General features: G+C 52.4%; 1 protein-coding gene across 3 annotated transcripts; it reads right to left on the bottom strand.

The window, feature by feature from the left end:
• Positions 1-315: 315 nt before the first annotated feature.
• Positions 316-11464, bottom strand: ACTL6B (actin like 6B). Of its 3 annotated transcripts, XM_032255178.1 has the most exons (15): positions 11339-11464; positions 10821-10897; positions 10439-10604; positions 10033-10133; positions 7344-7441; positions 6338-6432; positions 6164-6270; positions 4746-4835; positions 4541-4602; positions 4289-4403; positions 4071-4151; positions 3869-3964; positions 3570-3656; positions 1686-1763; positions 476-537 (listed from the first exon to the last, which is right to left on the bottom strand). In XM_032255178.1, exons 1-14 carry the CDS (start codon positions 11361-11363, stop codon positions 1734-1736), a joined length of 1230 nt encoding a protein of 409 aa, XP_032111069.1. In that variant the 5' UTR covers positions 11364-11464; the 3' UTR covers positions 476-537; positions 1686-1733. The 3 variants fall into 3 exon arrangements, with proteins under 3 accessions (XP_032111068.1, XP_032111070.1, XP_032111069.1); XM_032255177.1 differs by lacking the exon at positions 1686-1763 and having other exon boundaries at positions 316-537; XM_032255179.1 differs by lacking the exons at positions 1686-1763; positions 10821-10897 and having other exon boundaries at positions 316-537; positions 11339-11453.
• Positions 11465-16938: the final 5474 nt, after the last annotated feature.

Here is a 16938-nt window from a genome sequence, read left to right as displayed (position 1 = left end):
CGCTACCCAGGCTCCACCCCCTGCTCCGCCCAACTTCTGCCCCACTCACCCAGGCCCCGCCCCTCCGCTGCACCCTGCAGCTCCCCCTTAGTCCCACCACAACTCTGTTTCCCCCTAGCAACTCCCCATCGCCCCCGGTCTTCGTCGCGTGGTCCTCCCTGGATCACAACTCCTCGGAAGCCTGAGGAATCGATGGCCCCTGGGGCTATGTCCCGGCGCCCATTGTGGGATCGGCGTAAGTGTAGAAGTGACCCTCCCTCCTTCACCTCCCTCCAGACCCCTGCGTCCACTCACCACCCCACGGAGGCCAAACTCTTTTTTTCTTAAAACGTTTTTACTTCTTTCAACCCAGAAACATCACCATTTACGATGACAAGAGGGAAGGAGGAGGGCAGTGATGTGGCAATGGGGGTTAAGGGACTGAGCTTGGGAGCAGGTGTGTGGGGAGGGTTGCCATCAGGGGCACTTTCGCTCCACGCATTGCTTCCCGCCCTCTTCATATTCCTGCTTGGAGATCCACATCTGCTGGAAAGTGCCCTGGGTGGAGGAGGCATCATGAGGATCAGGGTGGCCTTGGAGGGAGGTGTGGATGGGCAGGTGCAGCCCCTGGGAACCCTCCAACAGGCCGCAACGGCCCCTCGGGTCCACATCCCTCTGAAACCCCTCCCCACCTCAGAGGGAGAGTATCCTCTTCATACCATTCAATCAATCATTCATTCATTCAAGTATTTATTGAACAGCAGTCTCTGCCTTGAGCTAAGCCCTGTTCCTGGGCTGGGGGATGGCACATACAGCCCCAGGCCAGCCAACCTGCACCCAGCAACCAATACCCACTACGCACACACAGTTCTCCCCCAAGGTGTCCTCTCCCCACTCCATCAGGGCTACCAAACACTGAAAGCCTCCCTTCTTTTGAAGGACGATGTTCCCTCCACCTCACCATTCCAACACTGTGGCACCCCATCTGCAGCCTTCACCATTACAACATGCCTGTGAGTATTCTTGCAATGACCATGTCAATGTCCCTTCTCTCTCTCTCTCTCTTTTTTTTTTTTTTTTTTGAGATGGAGTCTCATTCTGTCACCCAGATTGGAGGGCTGGAGTGCAGTGGTGCAATCTTGGCTCACTGCAAACCTCCACTTCCCAGGTTCAAGCAATTCTCCTGCCTCAGCCTCCCAAGTAGCTGGGACTACAGGTATCTGTAAATACGCCTAGCTATTTTTTTTTTTTTTTTTTTGAGATGGGGTTTCGCTCTTGTTACCCAGGCTGTAGTGCAATGGCGTGATCTTGGCTCACCGCAACCTCCGCCTCCTGGGTTCAGGCAATTCTCCTGCCTCAGCCTCCTGAGTAGCTGGGATTACAGGCACGCGCCACCATGCCCAGCTGATTTTTTGTATTTTTAGTAGAGACGGGGTTTCACCATGTTGGCCAGGCTGGTTTTGAACTCTTGACCTTGTGATCCACCTGCCTTGGCCTCCCAAAGTGCTGGGATTACAGGTGTGAGCCACAGCTCCCAGCCCTCTTTACTTTTTTAATCTTTATTTTTTGTAGAGATGGGGGTCTCGCTATGTTGCCCAGGCTGGTATCAAACTCCTGGGCTCAAGTGATCATTCTACCTTGGCCTCCCACAATGTTGGGATTACAGGCGTGAGCCACCACTCCTGGGCTTCTTTGATCTTTCTCACCCTGTACACATGTGCTGTCCAATGTAGTGGCCACTGGTCTCCTGTGGCTCACAGTCCTGGTCCAAATTGAGATGTGCTCTAAGTGGAAAACAGACACCGATTTTTTTTTTTTTTTTTTTTTTTTTTTGAGACAGGATCTCCTTCTGTCATCCCGGCTGGAGTGCAATGGCACAGCTCACTGTAGCCTCAACCTTCCAGGCTCAAGTGATTCTCCAACCTTGGCTTCCTGAGTAGGTGGAACTACAGGCATGCACCACATTGCCAGCTGCTTTTTAATTTTTTTGTAAAGACAAGGTCTTGCTTTGTTGCCCAGGCTGGTCTAGAAATTTTGAGCTCAAGTGATCCTCCTACCTCAGCCTTCCAAAGTGCTGGGATTACAGGCATGAGCCACCCCACCTGGCCAGGATATCTTATTAATACTTAATTTTGAGCTGGGTGCGGTGGCTTATACCTGTAATCCCAGCTCTTTGGGAGGCCAAGATGAGCGGGTCACTTGAGGTCAGGAGTTTGAGACCAGCCTGGCCAACATGGGAAAACCCCATCTCTATCTACTAAAAATCCAAAAATTAGCCAGGCATGGTGGTGCACGTATGTAATCCCAGCTAGTCGGGAGGCTGATGCAGAAGAATCACTTAAACCCAGGAGGTGGTGCCAAGATTGCTCCACTGCACTCTAGCCTGGGCAACAGAGTGAGACTCTCTCTCAAAAAAAAAAAAGAACTGTGTGGCTGACATACTCCAGCCCTGAGCTAAGTTTCAACTGCCAGCCTCTGTCTTTCTGACCCTGGTTTCTGTCTCCCTGGGGGACTTCCCTTCTCGTGAATGTCCTCCTTGTCTGTCATGGCCCCACTGTTCCCTCTGTGTGGCTGATACCCTCCAGATGCAGTTTGCAACTCCAGCTCCCTGCTCAGTACCTTCCTTTGACCTCAGCAACAGATCCAGACTGAACTCACCACCTCCTTCCCCAGAGCCAATCTGCCTGCCTCTTTTGCTAGTTACCCCTTGCTGTCCACCCAATCCCCACTGCTATCCATGCTATGACTCCACGACAATCGAAACAGCCTCCTTGCAAGGCCCCCTTGACCCCAGCTCACACCCTGATCCCAAAGACTCATGCCTGGCAGTATTCCCAATGCCTGCATTGCCACATCACTCCCTTGCCCCAAACCATCAGGGTCTCTCCTCTGATGACTCAGCACAGTAGATGTCTTGCCAAAATCTCATCCTGACCTTGTATCTCCAGCTACCTGTCCCTCTACTCCCAATTTTTTTTTTGAGAGAAAGAGTCTCGCTCTGTCACCCAGGCTGGAGTGCAGTGGTGTGATCTTGGCTCACTGCAATCTCTGTCTCCTGGGTTCAAGAGATTCTCATGCCTCAGCCTCCTGAGTAGCTGGGATTACAGGCATGTGCCACCATGCCTGGCTAATTTTTGTATTTTTAGTAGAGACAGGGTTTTACCATGTTGGCCAGGCGGGTCTCAGACTCCTGACCTCAAGTCATCCGCCCACCTAGGCCTCCCAAAGTGCAGGGATTACAGGTGTGAGCCACCATGCCCAGCCTATTCTCTCCAATTTGTAAAAGTAGAGATGGGTCTTGCTATGTTTCCCTGCTGGGTCTCGAACTCCTGGCCTCAAGTTATCCTCCTACTTTAGTTTCCCAAAGTGGTGGGACGACAGGTATGGGCCACTGTACTGGGCCCCTGCTCCCCGATTTGTGTCCTGTTTATCCTTCTGGGAACACTTATTGACCTTTCTCAAAAATAAATGTTGAATGAATGAATAAGTGAGTGAATTAATGAATGAATGAAGCAGGCAAAGTGGTGGGCGCTGTCTGGGTCTCCCCTCTCCCCCACAGTCAGTGCTGGGCCAAGTACCCTTCCTCTCACCAGTGAGGCAAGGATGGAACCCCCGATCCAAGGGCTGAACTTGCGCTCCATGGTGCTGTTGCTGGCGATGAGTTTCAGTCGCATGCTCTGGGGGTAAAAAGGGGCTGGGGGAAGCAGACACCTAGGTTCTGGGAAGGGACAGGGCTTAGGGGAGGACAGGGGAAGACCTGGGAAGCCACAGGGGCAGGGGTGCTGCTCTGGTGTCCAGAACAGAAGGAAAGATGTGGGAAGGATGAAGGGACACAGTCCTGGGCAGCTGAGCCAGGATGGGCGTCCAGGGCCCTGGGGTGGTCTCCTACCGGTGGGGTCTTCTGGGAAAGCTCTCGATTGAGCCTGTCAGTGAAGCCCTGCAGTAGTGTGTTCCCACCAGTGACAATGACACTCCCGTACAGGCCCTGAGAGCAGGGAGAAGGAGTGAGCCGTCGGGGAACAGCCCCCTCACCCCGCCTCCCCACTTTTCCTGGGCCCCTTTGCCCAGCCTCAGCCCCGGCCTGGCCTCACCGGGCGAATGTCAATGTCACACATGCCGATGCTGGTGGTCACCACATGGCCCACGCCCAACATGGTGTTTCCCGACAGGCCCTGCAGAGACAGGTGACTGGGCTGTAGGATCTCTGCCCCTTCCCCTAGACCCTTGCAATCCTCCCCAGCCTACCCCATGCCCCAGGATCCAGGGACTCCAGTCAGCACCCACCCTATTCCTTGCCACCTGGCCAAACCTTGACGTTTGAGGGATCAAACAGGCCCTCGGGAATGCGGAGTCGCTCGGCGCCGTAGTCTGTGTTGTAGCCATTGGGCATCTCGTAGTGCACTGTGGGCATTTGCGCAGCCACTCTGCTCAGAAGGGAACAGGGCTCTGCTTGGGGTGCTCAAGAAGCATCAGTGGGTGGCCAGCACCAGAGCCCCCCAGCCCACCCCCAGAGTCCTGGTTCTGCTCTCTCTCCCACCCCCCAGACCCGAGCCACACTCACTGTTCATCGTAAGGGGAGTCTGAGACCTGGAGCACAGAGGCCTGGAAGTCCTGGATCACTTCCTAAAATTCCAGCAGGGGTGGTGAGGGCCTCGCTTCCTCCTGAGCAACACCTCCCCCACCCACTCCTCACATGCAGGGCCTCTGCCCGCCCTCCATTCATGGCAGGGGAGGGCGGTTTCAGGGGGCCCTCTCCAGAGGCTCACGTTACACATGTAGTTATGCCAGGACTTGGAGACCTGGGGTAGCTTCTCCTTCTTCTTCCAGTTTGGGGGGGCGCCCTCCCGGACAGGCTCCTGTGGGGGCACAGCATAGGAACACCCTTTCCCAGCCCACCCTGGCCACCCCCACCCCACCTTCCTGGCACTGTTCCCGGCTCTGTAGCTAACTGGAACCAGAGGCTGTGCTGTGCTGCTTACAAGAGGGGTTTCTCACCCTTCCCTGATGGAGAGGACAGAGAATGGGGCATGCGTCTCTCCCTGTGTGCCCTTCACGTGGTGGGTGCAGCTGATCTGAAGACCACAGGGAATACAGTAGAGATAGAACCTCAAGGGAATGGCCTCCTAGGGGGCCACGCTCCATGTGAGGGCCCGGGACAGAGCTGAGCATGCAGTGTCACTTCATACTCACAGCGCCCTGGCTGTGAGACTGCCTACTGCTGTTCCACTTTAAAGAAAGGAAACTGAGGCCCAGGGGGCTTTGATATCATGCTGTTGCTCACACAGCTCTTCTTTTTTTCAGACAGTCTCACTGTGTCGCCCAGGCTGGAGTGCAGTGGCGCAATCTTGGCTCACTGCAACCTCTGCCTCCCGGGTTCAGGCGATTCTCCAGTCTCAGCCTCCCAAGTAGCTGGGACTACAGGCATGCACCACCACGCTCGGCTAGTTTTTGTATTTTCAGTAGAGACATGATTTCACCATATTGCCCAGGCTGATCTCAAAGTGAACTCAAAGTGATCTGCCTTCTTCAACCTCCTAAAGTGCTGGGATTACAGGCGTGAGCCAACTGCCTACTACTGGTCGGTCCCACAGCTCTTAGATGGCTGAGGCAGAACTTGAACCTGGGTCTATATTGGACCTCAGAACCCACCACACTGGCCCTTACACATCCCACTGTCTGCCAGCTGGTTCCATGACCTCAGTGTATCCCTCAGCCTGTCTGGATTTTGGATGCCTCGATTATAAAAGGAGAAACTGGGGCAGGGCACGGTGGCCATGCCTGTAATCCCAGGACTTCGGGAGGCCAAGGTGGGCAGATTTCGAGGTCAGGATTTCGAGACCAGCTTGGCCAATATGGTGAAACCCCATCCCTACTAAAAATACAAAAATTAGCCAGGCACCTGGTGGCGTGCACCTGTAATCACAGCTACTCAGGAGGCTGAGGCAGAAGAATCACTTGCACCTGGGAGGTGGAGGTTGCAGTGAGCCAAGATCACACCACTGCACTCCAGTTTGGGTGACAGAGCGAGACTCTGTCTCAAAAAAAAAAAGAGGAGGAACGGAAGCCAGGATCCATTGGGGAGCCTGCTGCTCTCTGCTCTGATATCTCATGTGTCAGTGGGTTGAAGGCCATGGGGTGAGTGGCCAGGACTCTAGTGGCAGCTCCATATCCCCAGAGACCCCACCTTAGCTGCAATCATGTAAGGTGGGATGATGTCGATGGCCATCTCCTGGAACAGCTCCCGGCACTGCATGGAGATGAAGTCCCCTGCCAGAGGGGACTTGACGATGCCTGGAAAGGGAGGCACTGTCAGGACCTGGTCCTCCTGGGGTGCCCCCGCCCCCTGCTGAGGCCCCACCTTGCTGCAGGACATAGCCGTCATGTACTGGAATGGCTGTGGTGTGGGTGGCCCCGCTATCCAGCACGAGGCCCGTGGAGCGCCCATTTGCAAAGCTAGCATCGGATCGGTAAGTTAAAGAGATAGCAGCAGCAAGTGAGGGGCCTGGGACTCCCTCTGCTCTGGCCACTCTCTGCTCTGCCATCTCCAGTCTGCAAATCTCTCCTCCTGAGGAGAGGACCCATGCCCTGAAGAAAGGCTCTGAGACCCCAGTTACTTCTTTACTAATATACATTTTTTGAAACGGAGTCTCGCGCTGTCACCCAGGCTGAAGTGCAATCACGTGATCTCAGCTCACTGCAACCTCCACCTCCAGGTTCAAGGGATTCTCCTGCCTCAGCCTCTCAGGTACTTGGGACTACAGGCACGCACCACCATGCTAGGCTAATTTTTGTATTTTTAGTAGAGATGGGGTTTTGCCATGTTGGCCAGTCTAGTCTTGAACTCCTGACTTCAAGTGATCTGCCCACCTCGGCCTCCCAAAGTGTTGGGATTACAGGCGTGAGCCACTGCGTTTGGCCAGCCACAATGCCCAGCCTCTGTATTTTTGGTTGTGTCTTACAGACTCCCTGAAATTAGGGGTCGCCATCACTTCACCGCGTAGCACAGGGTTCAATGTAAGGCAGATCCTTTAAAAATTCAGTGTTTAAAGGGGTTCTTGGGAAGGGACTGCTGCAGCGTTCCACATGTCTCCCTCCTCTGTCCAGCTCCAGCCCCTGGCCTAGCTCACTGTCTGCTCAGCCTGATCCAGAGAATGGAAAGGGGCCGCTGATGTGGCCACCCCAGGGTCGGAGGTGCTCAGCCCACCGGGCCTTCTGCACTAGTGGGGTGGAGGGAGGCGTCTGCCCACTCGGATACTGATCTTCAGAGAACCAGGCCTGGGCCCCCCAGCTGAGCTCAGCTGTGCTCATCACAGGCCCCACCCGGGGCCCTCCACCCAGTCAGAGCAGCTCAGCCCAGAGGATACGCGGTGAGCACGGCTGTCTTGCATAAGAAGAAAGCAGGAATGTTGTACTGCTCGAACATCAGCTCTGTCAGCTTCTCCCGCTTGGCCCGTGTGTTCCACTGTGGAGAAAGTGCAGGAGGGGAGGATTCAGGGAGAGGCACAGACCCACACACTTGCAACACAAACACACATACACTCACGGTTGCACACACATGCATTCAAACACTTGCACACGCATACAAACATGCTCAAACACACACATACGCTCATAGATACACACATAAACACACACACTCATACAGTCACACTATGCATATATTCAGTCTGACACACATGCATTCAAACACATTTTGACACGCACAAATACACACTCACACATACATACACACACAAACTCACACTTGCACATACACATATATTCACACTCATCGTCACACACACATGCATTCAAAACACTTGCACAGGCCAGGCACCATTGCTCATGCCTGTAATCCCAGTATATTGGGAGGCTGAAGTGGGAGGATTGCTTGAGCCTAGGAGTTTGAAACTAGCCCGGACAGCATAGTGAGATGCTGTCTCACTAAAAAGAAAATGTTTTTAAGTAAAGAGCTTGTGGAAATTAAAACTACATGAACAGAAATGAAAAACTCAGTAGAAGGATTGGAACATAAAGTGGAGGGAATATCTTAGAAATGATTTTTCCAAGTGTGAGACTCTGTCTCAAAGGAAAAAAAAATGTGAATGCAGGTTTTTTTTTTTTTTCCAGTTCTAGGAAAACAAAAAGTTGCACAAGAAAGGAAAAGTAATAATAGTGTATCTCCTGTGTCAGGCTTTATTAGTGTACATAGTAATAAGAGTGTAAATATTGGGCTGGGCACAGTGACTCATGCCTGTAATTCCAGCAATTTGTAAATCAAGGTAGAAGGATTGCTTAAGCACAGGAGTTTGAAGCCAGCCTGGGCAATATAACAAGATCCCATCTTTACAAACTATTCTCTTAAAATTATTTCTAATTTAAAAAGAGTCTAAATACTGAATACTGATTTCTTTTAAAGTCTAAAATACAACTGGTCTGGATGCGGTGGATCCCATCTATAATCTCAGGAATTTGGGAGGCTGAGGCAGGCAGGTTGCTTGAATTCAAGACCCAGGAATTCAAGGCCAGCCTGGACAACATGGTGAAACCCTGCCTCTACAAAAAATTTAAAAATCAGCTGGACGTGGTGGCTCATGCCTGTAGTTCCAGCTGCTCTGGAGGCTGAAATGAGAGGGTCAGTTGAGCCCAGGAGGTCAAGGCTGCAGAATCGCGCTGCTGCACTCCAGCTTGGGTGACAAAGTGAGAGGCTGTCTCAAAAACAAACAACAAAACCCCAAACAACCACAACAACGGAACGCACTGTACTTAAAGGTGGGTGAGGTGAAATATGTGTGGTATAGGCCGGGGAGGAAAAGAGAGCTAAGTGATCATTTTCTAAAGTGGAAAATTCATAGATAATATCTAAAACAAAAAACTCCACAGGCTGCAATTTAAGTGTGATATTAGAGATATGGAAGAAAATACTCCAAAAATCAGCTAATAAGGGAGAAAAACAGTTGCTTTTATAGAGGGGGAAATATAAGGAGGCAGGTAAGAACATTTTTTAAAATGCAGTTGTTTTTGTTGTTGTTGTTTTGAAATGGAGTCTCGCTCTGTCTCCCAGGCTGGAGTGCAGTGGCATGATCTCAGCTCACCACAACTTCTGCCTCCTGGGTTCAAGTGATTCTCCTCCTCAGCCTCCTGAGTAGCTGGGATTACAGGTGCACGCCACCACGCCCAGCTAATTTTTGTTTTTTTAATAGAGATGGGGTTTCACCACATTGGTCAGGCTGGTCTAGAACTCCTGACCTTGTGATCCGTCCGCCTTGGCCTCCCAAAGTGCTGGGACTAAAGGCGTGAGCCACTGGGCCCGGCCTAAACTGCAGTTTTTAAAATTTTTGTTGTTTTAATAAAAGAGATGGGGTCTTGCCATATTGCCTAGGGTGGTCTCAAACTCCTGGGCTCAAATGATCCTCCCATCTTGGCCTCCCAAAGTGCTGGGATAACAGATGTGAGCCCACATCCATAGCCTACCAATGTTGATCCAAATAATAAGTTAAAAGGTCAAAAAAGGACTTGGAGGCTGGGTGCAGTGGCTCATGCTTGTAATCCCAGCACTTCGGAAGGCCAAGGCAGGTGGATCACCTGAGGTCAGGAGTTCCAGACCAGGCTGGCCAACATGATGAAACCCTGTCTCTACCGGCACCCGCCATCATGGCTGGCGAATTTTTTGTAAAAATACAAAAAGTTAGGCATGGTGGCAGGTGCCAGTAATCCCAGCCACTTGGCAGGCTGAGGCAAGAGAATTCCTTGAATCCAGAAGACAGAGGCTGAGAACTTGCGATTGCACTCCAGCCTGGACAACAAAGCAAGACTCTGTCTGAAAAGATTAAAAATTTAAAAAGGACTTGGAGACAGAGAAGGGCAGCAGGGTAGACAGAGCAGGAAGAGAGCAGGAGGGCTGGAGACTTAGCTATGAAGGAAAGAAAGTGGTGAAGATGGATGAGGTGAGTCTGAAAAGGAGGTCAAGTGGCTGAGAGTGGTGGCTTGAGGGGAGAGGAGGAGAGGTGGATGGTGGGAATGAGGTTCGGTGGAGATCAGGGCTGGACGTGGAGGTACGGAGTAGGCACTCACCGGGGCCTCAGACATGAGCACTGGGTGCAGGTTTGGCTCAGACTTGACATGTTTGCTGTAGGTGTGATCCAGGATGGCTCGGAAGCACTCCCAGTCCTCAACTGGGGCCAGAAGAGCAGCACGGAGACGGAGATGCAAGAGGGCAGGCAGGGGTCAGGGACAGGAGGAAAAGGAGGGAGGAAGGCCAAACCCAAAGGAGGGTCAGTGAGTCCAGCTCCAGGGGAACACCCTCCTTCCCAGAAACCTGATGGGCCCCTGAGATGGGAACCAGGCAGCTCGGGAAGACAGTGAGAAGAACCCTGGGACTGCAAGGAAGAATCTGTGGGGAGTTGGGGCTGTTATGTCCCAGATCGTGGAGAGTGAGCTCCCTGTCTGTGTCAGGAGGTGATGGGTGAGGGCCCCTTACTCATGCCATTCTTCAGGGGCGACATGACCTCCGCTCCATCCCGAGGCACGTGCAGGGCATTGGTGTCGATGTGAAAGATCTTCCCTTTCTTCTCTTTGTCCCCCTCCAGCTCCAGCCCGCCCCCCTCCTCCGCGGCCAGCAGCCCCACCGTGGTGGGGAAGTCAGCCTGGTGGGGAAGGGTTGGGGGAGGGTTGGCAGGGAGAGGGGTCACCTTCTTGCCCCTGTCCAGCCCCACAGAGGGGTCCTCAGCCCGCCCCTGGGTTTATTCCCACATTCCTGCTCAGGAGAGCTTCTGGGCGATCTGAGAGATCCCTGGGTCACTGGAAAGCCTGAAGAAGGGTTCAGAGCCCCTAGGATTTGGGGAGGAGACTGAAAGGCTCACCTTGGGGCAGTCCTCCCCAGCGTACCCAGCTCGGACTGAGAAGGAGCCAATGTCAAAGACCAGCGCCCCCACCTCATCTGTGCGGGGAGACAGGCCTGTAAGGGGACTTCCCCCGAACTCTCTCCCGCTAGGTAGCTCCGAGAGGAAGTCAGGGCAGAGCCACAGTCACTACTTTCATCACCAGTCGGGCAGGTGAGACTGGAGTCCGAGGTCCTGGGACTGGGGGCAGGGGCATCACACAGCCAGGGTCCCTGCTTGCCCAGCGGCCTTGCTCAGATCGCCCTCCCGAAAGGAAGGGGCCAGGGACCAGGTGGAAGTGGGTTGCAAGGTAGAGAGGTTGGGCCCGGTGCGCGCGAGGCGTGCAGGGAGGACCGAGCACAGGAGTGGCGAGAGACCAAGCCTGGGACCGGACCCATTCGTGCACGGAGGTGACAGGCCCCACGGTGCCCAGAGCTCGGATCGATGGCGCGGGTTCGGAACGCAGGGCTGCAGGAGCCCAGGGCCCAAGGCTCGCTCACCTCCGCCGTAGACGCCCCCGCTCATAGTGCCCTCTGCTCGGCTAGCGGCCCGTGGGCGGCGGCGGGATCAGCACCGAGGCGGCCGGACAGCTCCCGGGATCCCGGGCGGGGCGGGGCGCGAGGCGGCCAATCGGGAGGCTGGATCCCCCGCCCCCAACGGCGCTGCCGATTGGCTGCCAGGCGAGACAATGACCCGGACGGGGGCCGCTGCTTTAAAGGGAAAGACGTCCCCGGTTAGGCGGTCGGGAGGAGATGGGGCAGGGGGCGCCCAGCAGGGACTTAACCGTCCCTAAGGAACGCGTGGCAGAGAGGAGAGCAGGAAAAAGGAGGAGACCAGGACTCTGTAGGACGACTGATGAGGTCCTTACCCCCTTGCTTTTTAGTTTTATTATTTTAATTTTTTTGGTAGAGATGGAGGTCTTGTTATTTCGCCCAGGCTGGTCTCGATCTCCTGAGCTCAAGCGATCTTTCTCAGCCTCCCAAGTAGCTGGGGCTACAGGCAGGTGCCAGCACGCTTGGCTAATTTAAATATATATATACTTTTTGTAGAGATGGGGTCTTGCTCTGTTGCCCAGGTTGATCTCTAACTCCTGGCCCCAAACGATCCCCCTACCTCAGCCTCCCAAAGCGCTGGAATTACAGGCATGAGCCACCTCGCCCCTCCTCTATCCCCTTACCTTTTAAAGCAGGGTTGGGGAGAGAGCTCCAGTACCCAGAAGGGTCATTCTATCTTCAGGCTGCTCTGAGCCCGGTTCTGACAAACCCAGGCCTAAATGGAATCACTGAGGGAGGGAGGGAAGGGAAGATTGAGAGAGGGACCAGAGGGGGTGTGTCTCCATCTCTCCCTGTTTTTCCCTCTTTTTTTTTGAGACGGACTCTTGCTGTGTCGCCCAGGCTGGAGTGCTGCAGTGGCGCGATCTCGGCTCACTGCAACCTCTGCCTCCTGGTGTTCACGTGACTTTCCTGTCACAGCCTCCTAAGTAGCTGGGACTACAGGCTCGTGCCACCACGCCCGGCTAATTTTTTGTATTTTTAGTAGACACGAGGTTTCACCGTGTTAGCCAGGATGGTCTTGATCTCCTGACCTCGTGATTCGTCCACCTCGGCCTCCCAAAGTGCTGGGATTACAGGCGTGAGCCACCGAGCCCGGCCCCTCCTTTTCTTTTTTTTAGGAGATTGCGTCTTGCCACATCGCCTAGGCTGGTCTTGAACTCCTGGTCTCAATGTCTCCAAGTGCTGGGATTAAAAGCATGAGCCACCATGCCCAATTGCCCTCTTTGTCTTTCTGCTGGCCCCTCTTGCTCCGCACCCCTCCCCAGTACCTGGGCCTTATACATGTGTACTCATGCTTACACACGTGTACATACATTCACACAGCAGCATTCAGCTCACCTTGCTTCAGCTTCCTTTCTCCATCTCTCTCTCTCTTTTCAGCCCCTGTTCTCCTGAGGAGGCATTTATCAACAAGAGGGTTTTTGTTTCTTATATTTTTGAGTTGGGATCTTCTATGATTGTGCAGTGGCATGACCATAGCTCACTGTAACCTCGAACTCCTGTAACCTGCAACATCCTGGGTTCAAGTGATCCTCTCACCTCAGCCTCCTGAGTAGCTGGGACTTACAGGTGCACACCACCACACCTCTCACTGCGACCTCCGCCTGCTGGGTCCAGGTTCAAGGAATTCTCCTCCTGAGTAGCTGGGACTGCAGGCACGTGGCACCACATCTGACTAATATATATATTTGTATTTTTAGTAGAAATGGGATTTCACCATATTGGCCAGGCTGGTCTTGAACTCCTGACTTCATGATCCACCTGCCTTGGCCTCCTAAAGTGCTGAGATTACAGCTGTGAGCCACCGCGTCCAGGCTTTTTTTTTTTTTCAAAACACAGGCCCTCACTGTGTTGCCCAATTTGGTCTCAAACTCCTGGCCTCAAGCAATCCTCCCGCTTTGGCTTCCTGAGTCATTGGGATTACAGGTGTCAGCCACAGTGCCGGACTAACAAACGATTTTCTACTGCTTGGATCCCAGGTTCTTCTGGGCTCCTGGCACCACAGTTTTGGTAGCAAAGATGAAGAAGCAGCTCTGACACCTTGGGGTAGCTGAGGGACCCTTCTGTGAGGGTGTGTGTGTCTGTATGTATATGTCTATGTGTGTTGGAGTATGTGTGCATGTGTGTACATATGCACATCTGAATGCTTGTGTGTGTTGAGAATGTGCCCGTCTACTTGTTTGAGGGGGGAGAGGGAGCTTTGAGACCAGAGATGGCACAGGAAGAGGGTACTTTGTGAGGTCAACATGCCCCTGAAGGTTCTCTGCTCACCACATGCCCACCCTGGAAGAGACTCCACCCCTCCCTGGCCAAAGGACAGACGGCTTGAGCTTGCTCATGGCTTACCTACTGATGACCATGACATTTCAATGCCTAGGGCTGGTTCTGAGTTCAGACTTGGCTTCTAAGACTGAAAGGGTCCAGGCTTCAGTGGGAGGGGTGAGCTGTAGGGGAGAAGGCTAACTCAGGAAGTGGGAGAGTGAGATTTTCCAGAGTGACCCTAGGTCAGTCCATTCGAGGCTGGAGGGATTGAGTGGATCTCTTAAAGTGCTTACATTTCTTTTTCTTTTTTTCTTCTTTTTATTTATTTATTATATATATTTTATTATTTTTTTATTAGATATATTTTAAATTGCATTTTAGGTTTTGGGGTACATGTGAAGAACATGTAAGATGGTTGTGTAGGTACACACATGGCAGTGTGGTTTGCTGCCTTTCTCCCCATGTTATCCCTCCCTAACTCCCCACCCCCCCCGCTGTCCCTCCCCTATTTCCGCCCCCCACAGACCCCAGTGTGTGATACTCCCCTCCCTGTGTCCATGTGTTCTCATTGTTCAATACCTGCCTATGAGTGAGAACATGCGGCGTTTGATTTTCTGTTCTTTTTTTTTCTTTTTGAGCTAGAGTTTCACTCTGTTGCCCAGGCTGGAGTACAATGGCACAATCTTGACTCATGGCAGCATCTGCCTCCAGGTTCAAGCAATTCTTCAATCTTGACTCACCGCAACATCCGCCTCCAGGTTCAAGCAATTATTCTGCCTCAGCCTGCTGAGTAGCTGGGGTTACAGGCACATGCCACCACTCCCAGCTAATTTTTTTCGTATTATTATTTTATTATTATTATTATTTTGAGACCGAATCTCACTCTGTCACTCAGGCTGGAGTGCAGTGGCGCGATCGTGGCTCACTGCAACCTCCGCCTCCCAGGTTAGAGCAATTCACCTGCTTCTGCCTCCTGAGTAGCTGGGATTACAGGCACCCGCCACCACGCCGGGCTAATCTTGGCTCAATCCCTATGCCTCCTGGGTTCAAGTGATTCTCCTGCCTCAGCCTCCTGAGTAGCGACTACAGGCACCTGCCACCACGCCCGGCGAATGTTTTGTGTTTTGTATTTTTAGTGGAGACAGGGTTTCATCGTGTTAGCCAAGATGGCCTTGATCTCCTGCCCTTGTGATCTGCCTGCCTTGGCCTCCCAAAGTGCTGAGATTACAGACGTGAGCCACCATACCTGGCCTTGTATGATTTTTAGTAGAGACGGGGTTTCACCATGTTGGCTAGGCTGGTCTGGAACTTCTGACCTTAGGTGATCTGCCCGCCTCAGCTTCCCAAAGTGTTGGGATTACAGGCATGAGCCACCATGCCCAGCCGAGTGCTTGCATTTCTTATTGTTTCAAATGCTGAGGTGAGGATGAAAGAATGCTGGGGTGGAAAGTGAGTTTATTCATGTTATCCCTCTCCTTTTGTTGACATTTAATAATGTTGCCTTACTTACTCTGAAGTTCACCTTGCTAATTCCTACTACCCCTTCTTTCCTCCCCACCACCCCAACCATCTCAGATTTAGAAGACTTGCCCAGGCAGGGCATGCAGTGGCTCATGCCTATAATTGCAGCACTTTGGGAGACCAAGGTGGAAGGATTGCTTGAGGCCAGGAGTTTGAGACCAGCCTGGGCAACACAGAGACCCCATCTCTCAGAAGAAGAAGAAGGAGAAGGAAGGAAGAAGGAAGAAGACAAAGAAGAAGAAGAAGGAAGAGGAAGAGGAAGAAGAAGAAGAAGAAGAAGGAGGAAGAAGAAGAAGAAGGAGGAGGAGGAGGAGGAGGAGGAGGAGAAAGAGGATTGGGTCTTGCTATATCACGTCAGGAGTTCAAGACCAGCTTGACCAATATGGTGAAACTCCATCTCTACTAAAAGTACAAAAAATTAGCTGGGTGTGGCGGCATGCACCTGTAATCCCAGCTACTCGGGAGGCTGAGGCAGGTGAATCACTTCAACCCGGGAGGCAGAGGTTGCAGTGAGCTGAGATCGCACCACTGCACTCCAGCCTGGACAACAAGAGTGGAACTCTGTCTCAAAAACAAACAAACGAACAAAAACTGTGAAGGCAGAATAAGAGCTTATAGGTGAAGAAGGTGGGAAAGATAGTCCACAAAGAGAACAGCATGGACAGAGGTCTAGGAACACAAAAACTGGAATACGTAGAAACAGGAGTTCAGTTTAGAAGGAGGGTTGGACATGAGCTGCTGACAGGGGTCAGTGTCAGCAGGAGATGAGACTGGAGGTAATTAATGCCCAACTGGAGGAGGCTGAGGCTGCAGTGAGCTATGATCACACCACTGCAGCCTGGGAGACAGAGAGACACTGTCTCTTAAAAATAAAATAACAGAAGACCAATGGGTTCATGCCTATAACTGTTTTTGTTTGTTTTTCTTTTTCTTTTTAGAGAGAGAGTCTTGCTTTCCCACCCTGGCTGGAGTGCAGTGATGCACCACTGCAACCTCAAACTCCTAGGCTCAGATGATCCTCCCGCTTTGGCTTCCCGAGTAACTGGGACCACAGGCAAGTGCCACCATGACTGGCTAATTTCTTTTCTTTCTTTTTTTTGGTAGAAACGGGGTCTTGCTGTTGCTCAGACTGTCTATTTTTTTGAGATGGAGTCTTGCTTTGTCTCCCAGGTTGTAGGATAGTGGTGCAATCTCCACTCACTGCAACCTCTGTCTCCTGGGTTCAAATGATTCTCCTTTCTCAGTCTCCTGAGTAGCTGGGATTACAGGCATACACCACTGTGCCCAGCTAATGTTTTGTATTTTTAGTAGAGACAGGGTTTCACCATGTTGGCCATGCCGGTCTTGAACTCCTGACCTCAAGTGATTTACCCACCTCGGCTTCCCAAAGTGCTAGGATTACAGGCATAAGCCACTGGGTCCAGCCTCAAACTGTCTTTTTCTTTTTTTTTTTTTGAGACAGAGTCTCACTCTGTCACCCAGGCTGGAGTGCAGTGGCATGATCTCAGCTCACTGCAACATCCACCTCCTATATTCAAACAATTCAACGTCCACTTCCTGTATTCAAGCAAATCTCTGACTCAGCCTCCTGAGTAGCTGCGATTACAGGTGCCCGCCTCCACACCTGGCTAATTTGTCTTTTTTTTTTTTTTTTGAGACGGAGTTTCACTCTTGTTACCCAGGCTGGAGTGCAATGGCGCGATCTCGGCTCACCGCAACCTCCGCCTCCTGGGTTCAGGCAATTCTCCTGCCTCAGCCTCCTC

Source organism: Sapajus apella, unplaced genomic scaffold (genome assembly GCF_009761245.1).
Source record: "Sapajus apella isolate SASKATOON/1434 unplaced genomic scaffold, GSC_monkey_1.0 scaffold88, whole genome shotgun sequence".
NCBI classification, from domain to species: domain Eukaryota; kingdom Metazoa; phylum Chordata; class Mammalia; order Primates; family Cebidae; genus Sapajus; species Sapajus apella.
Note: the sequence above shows the minus strand (reverse complement) of the source record. Positions and strands in the feature narration are given on the sequence as shown.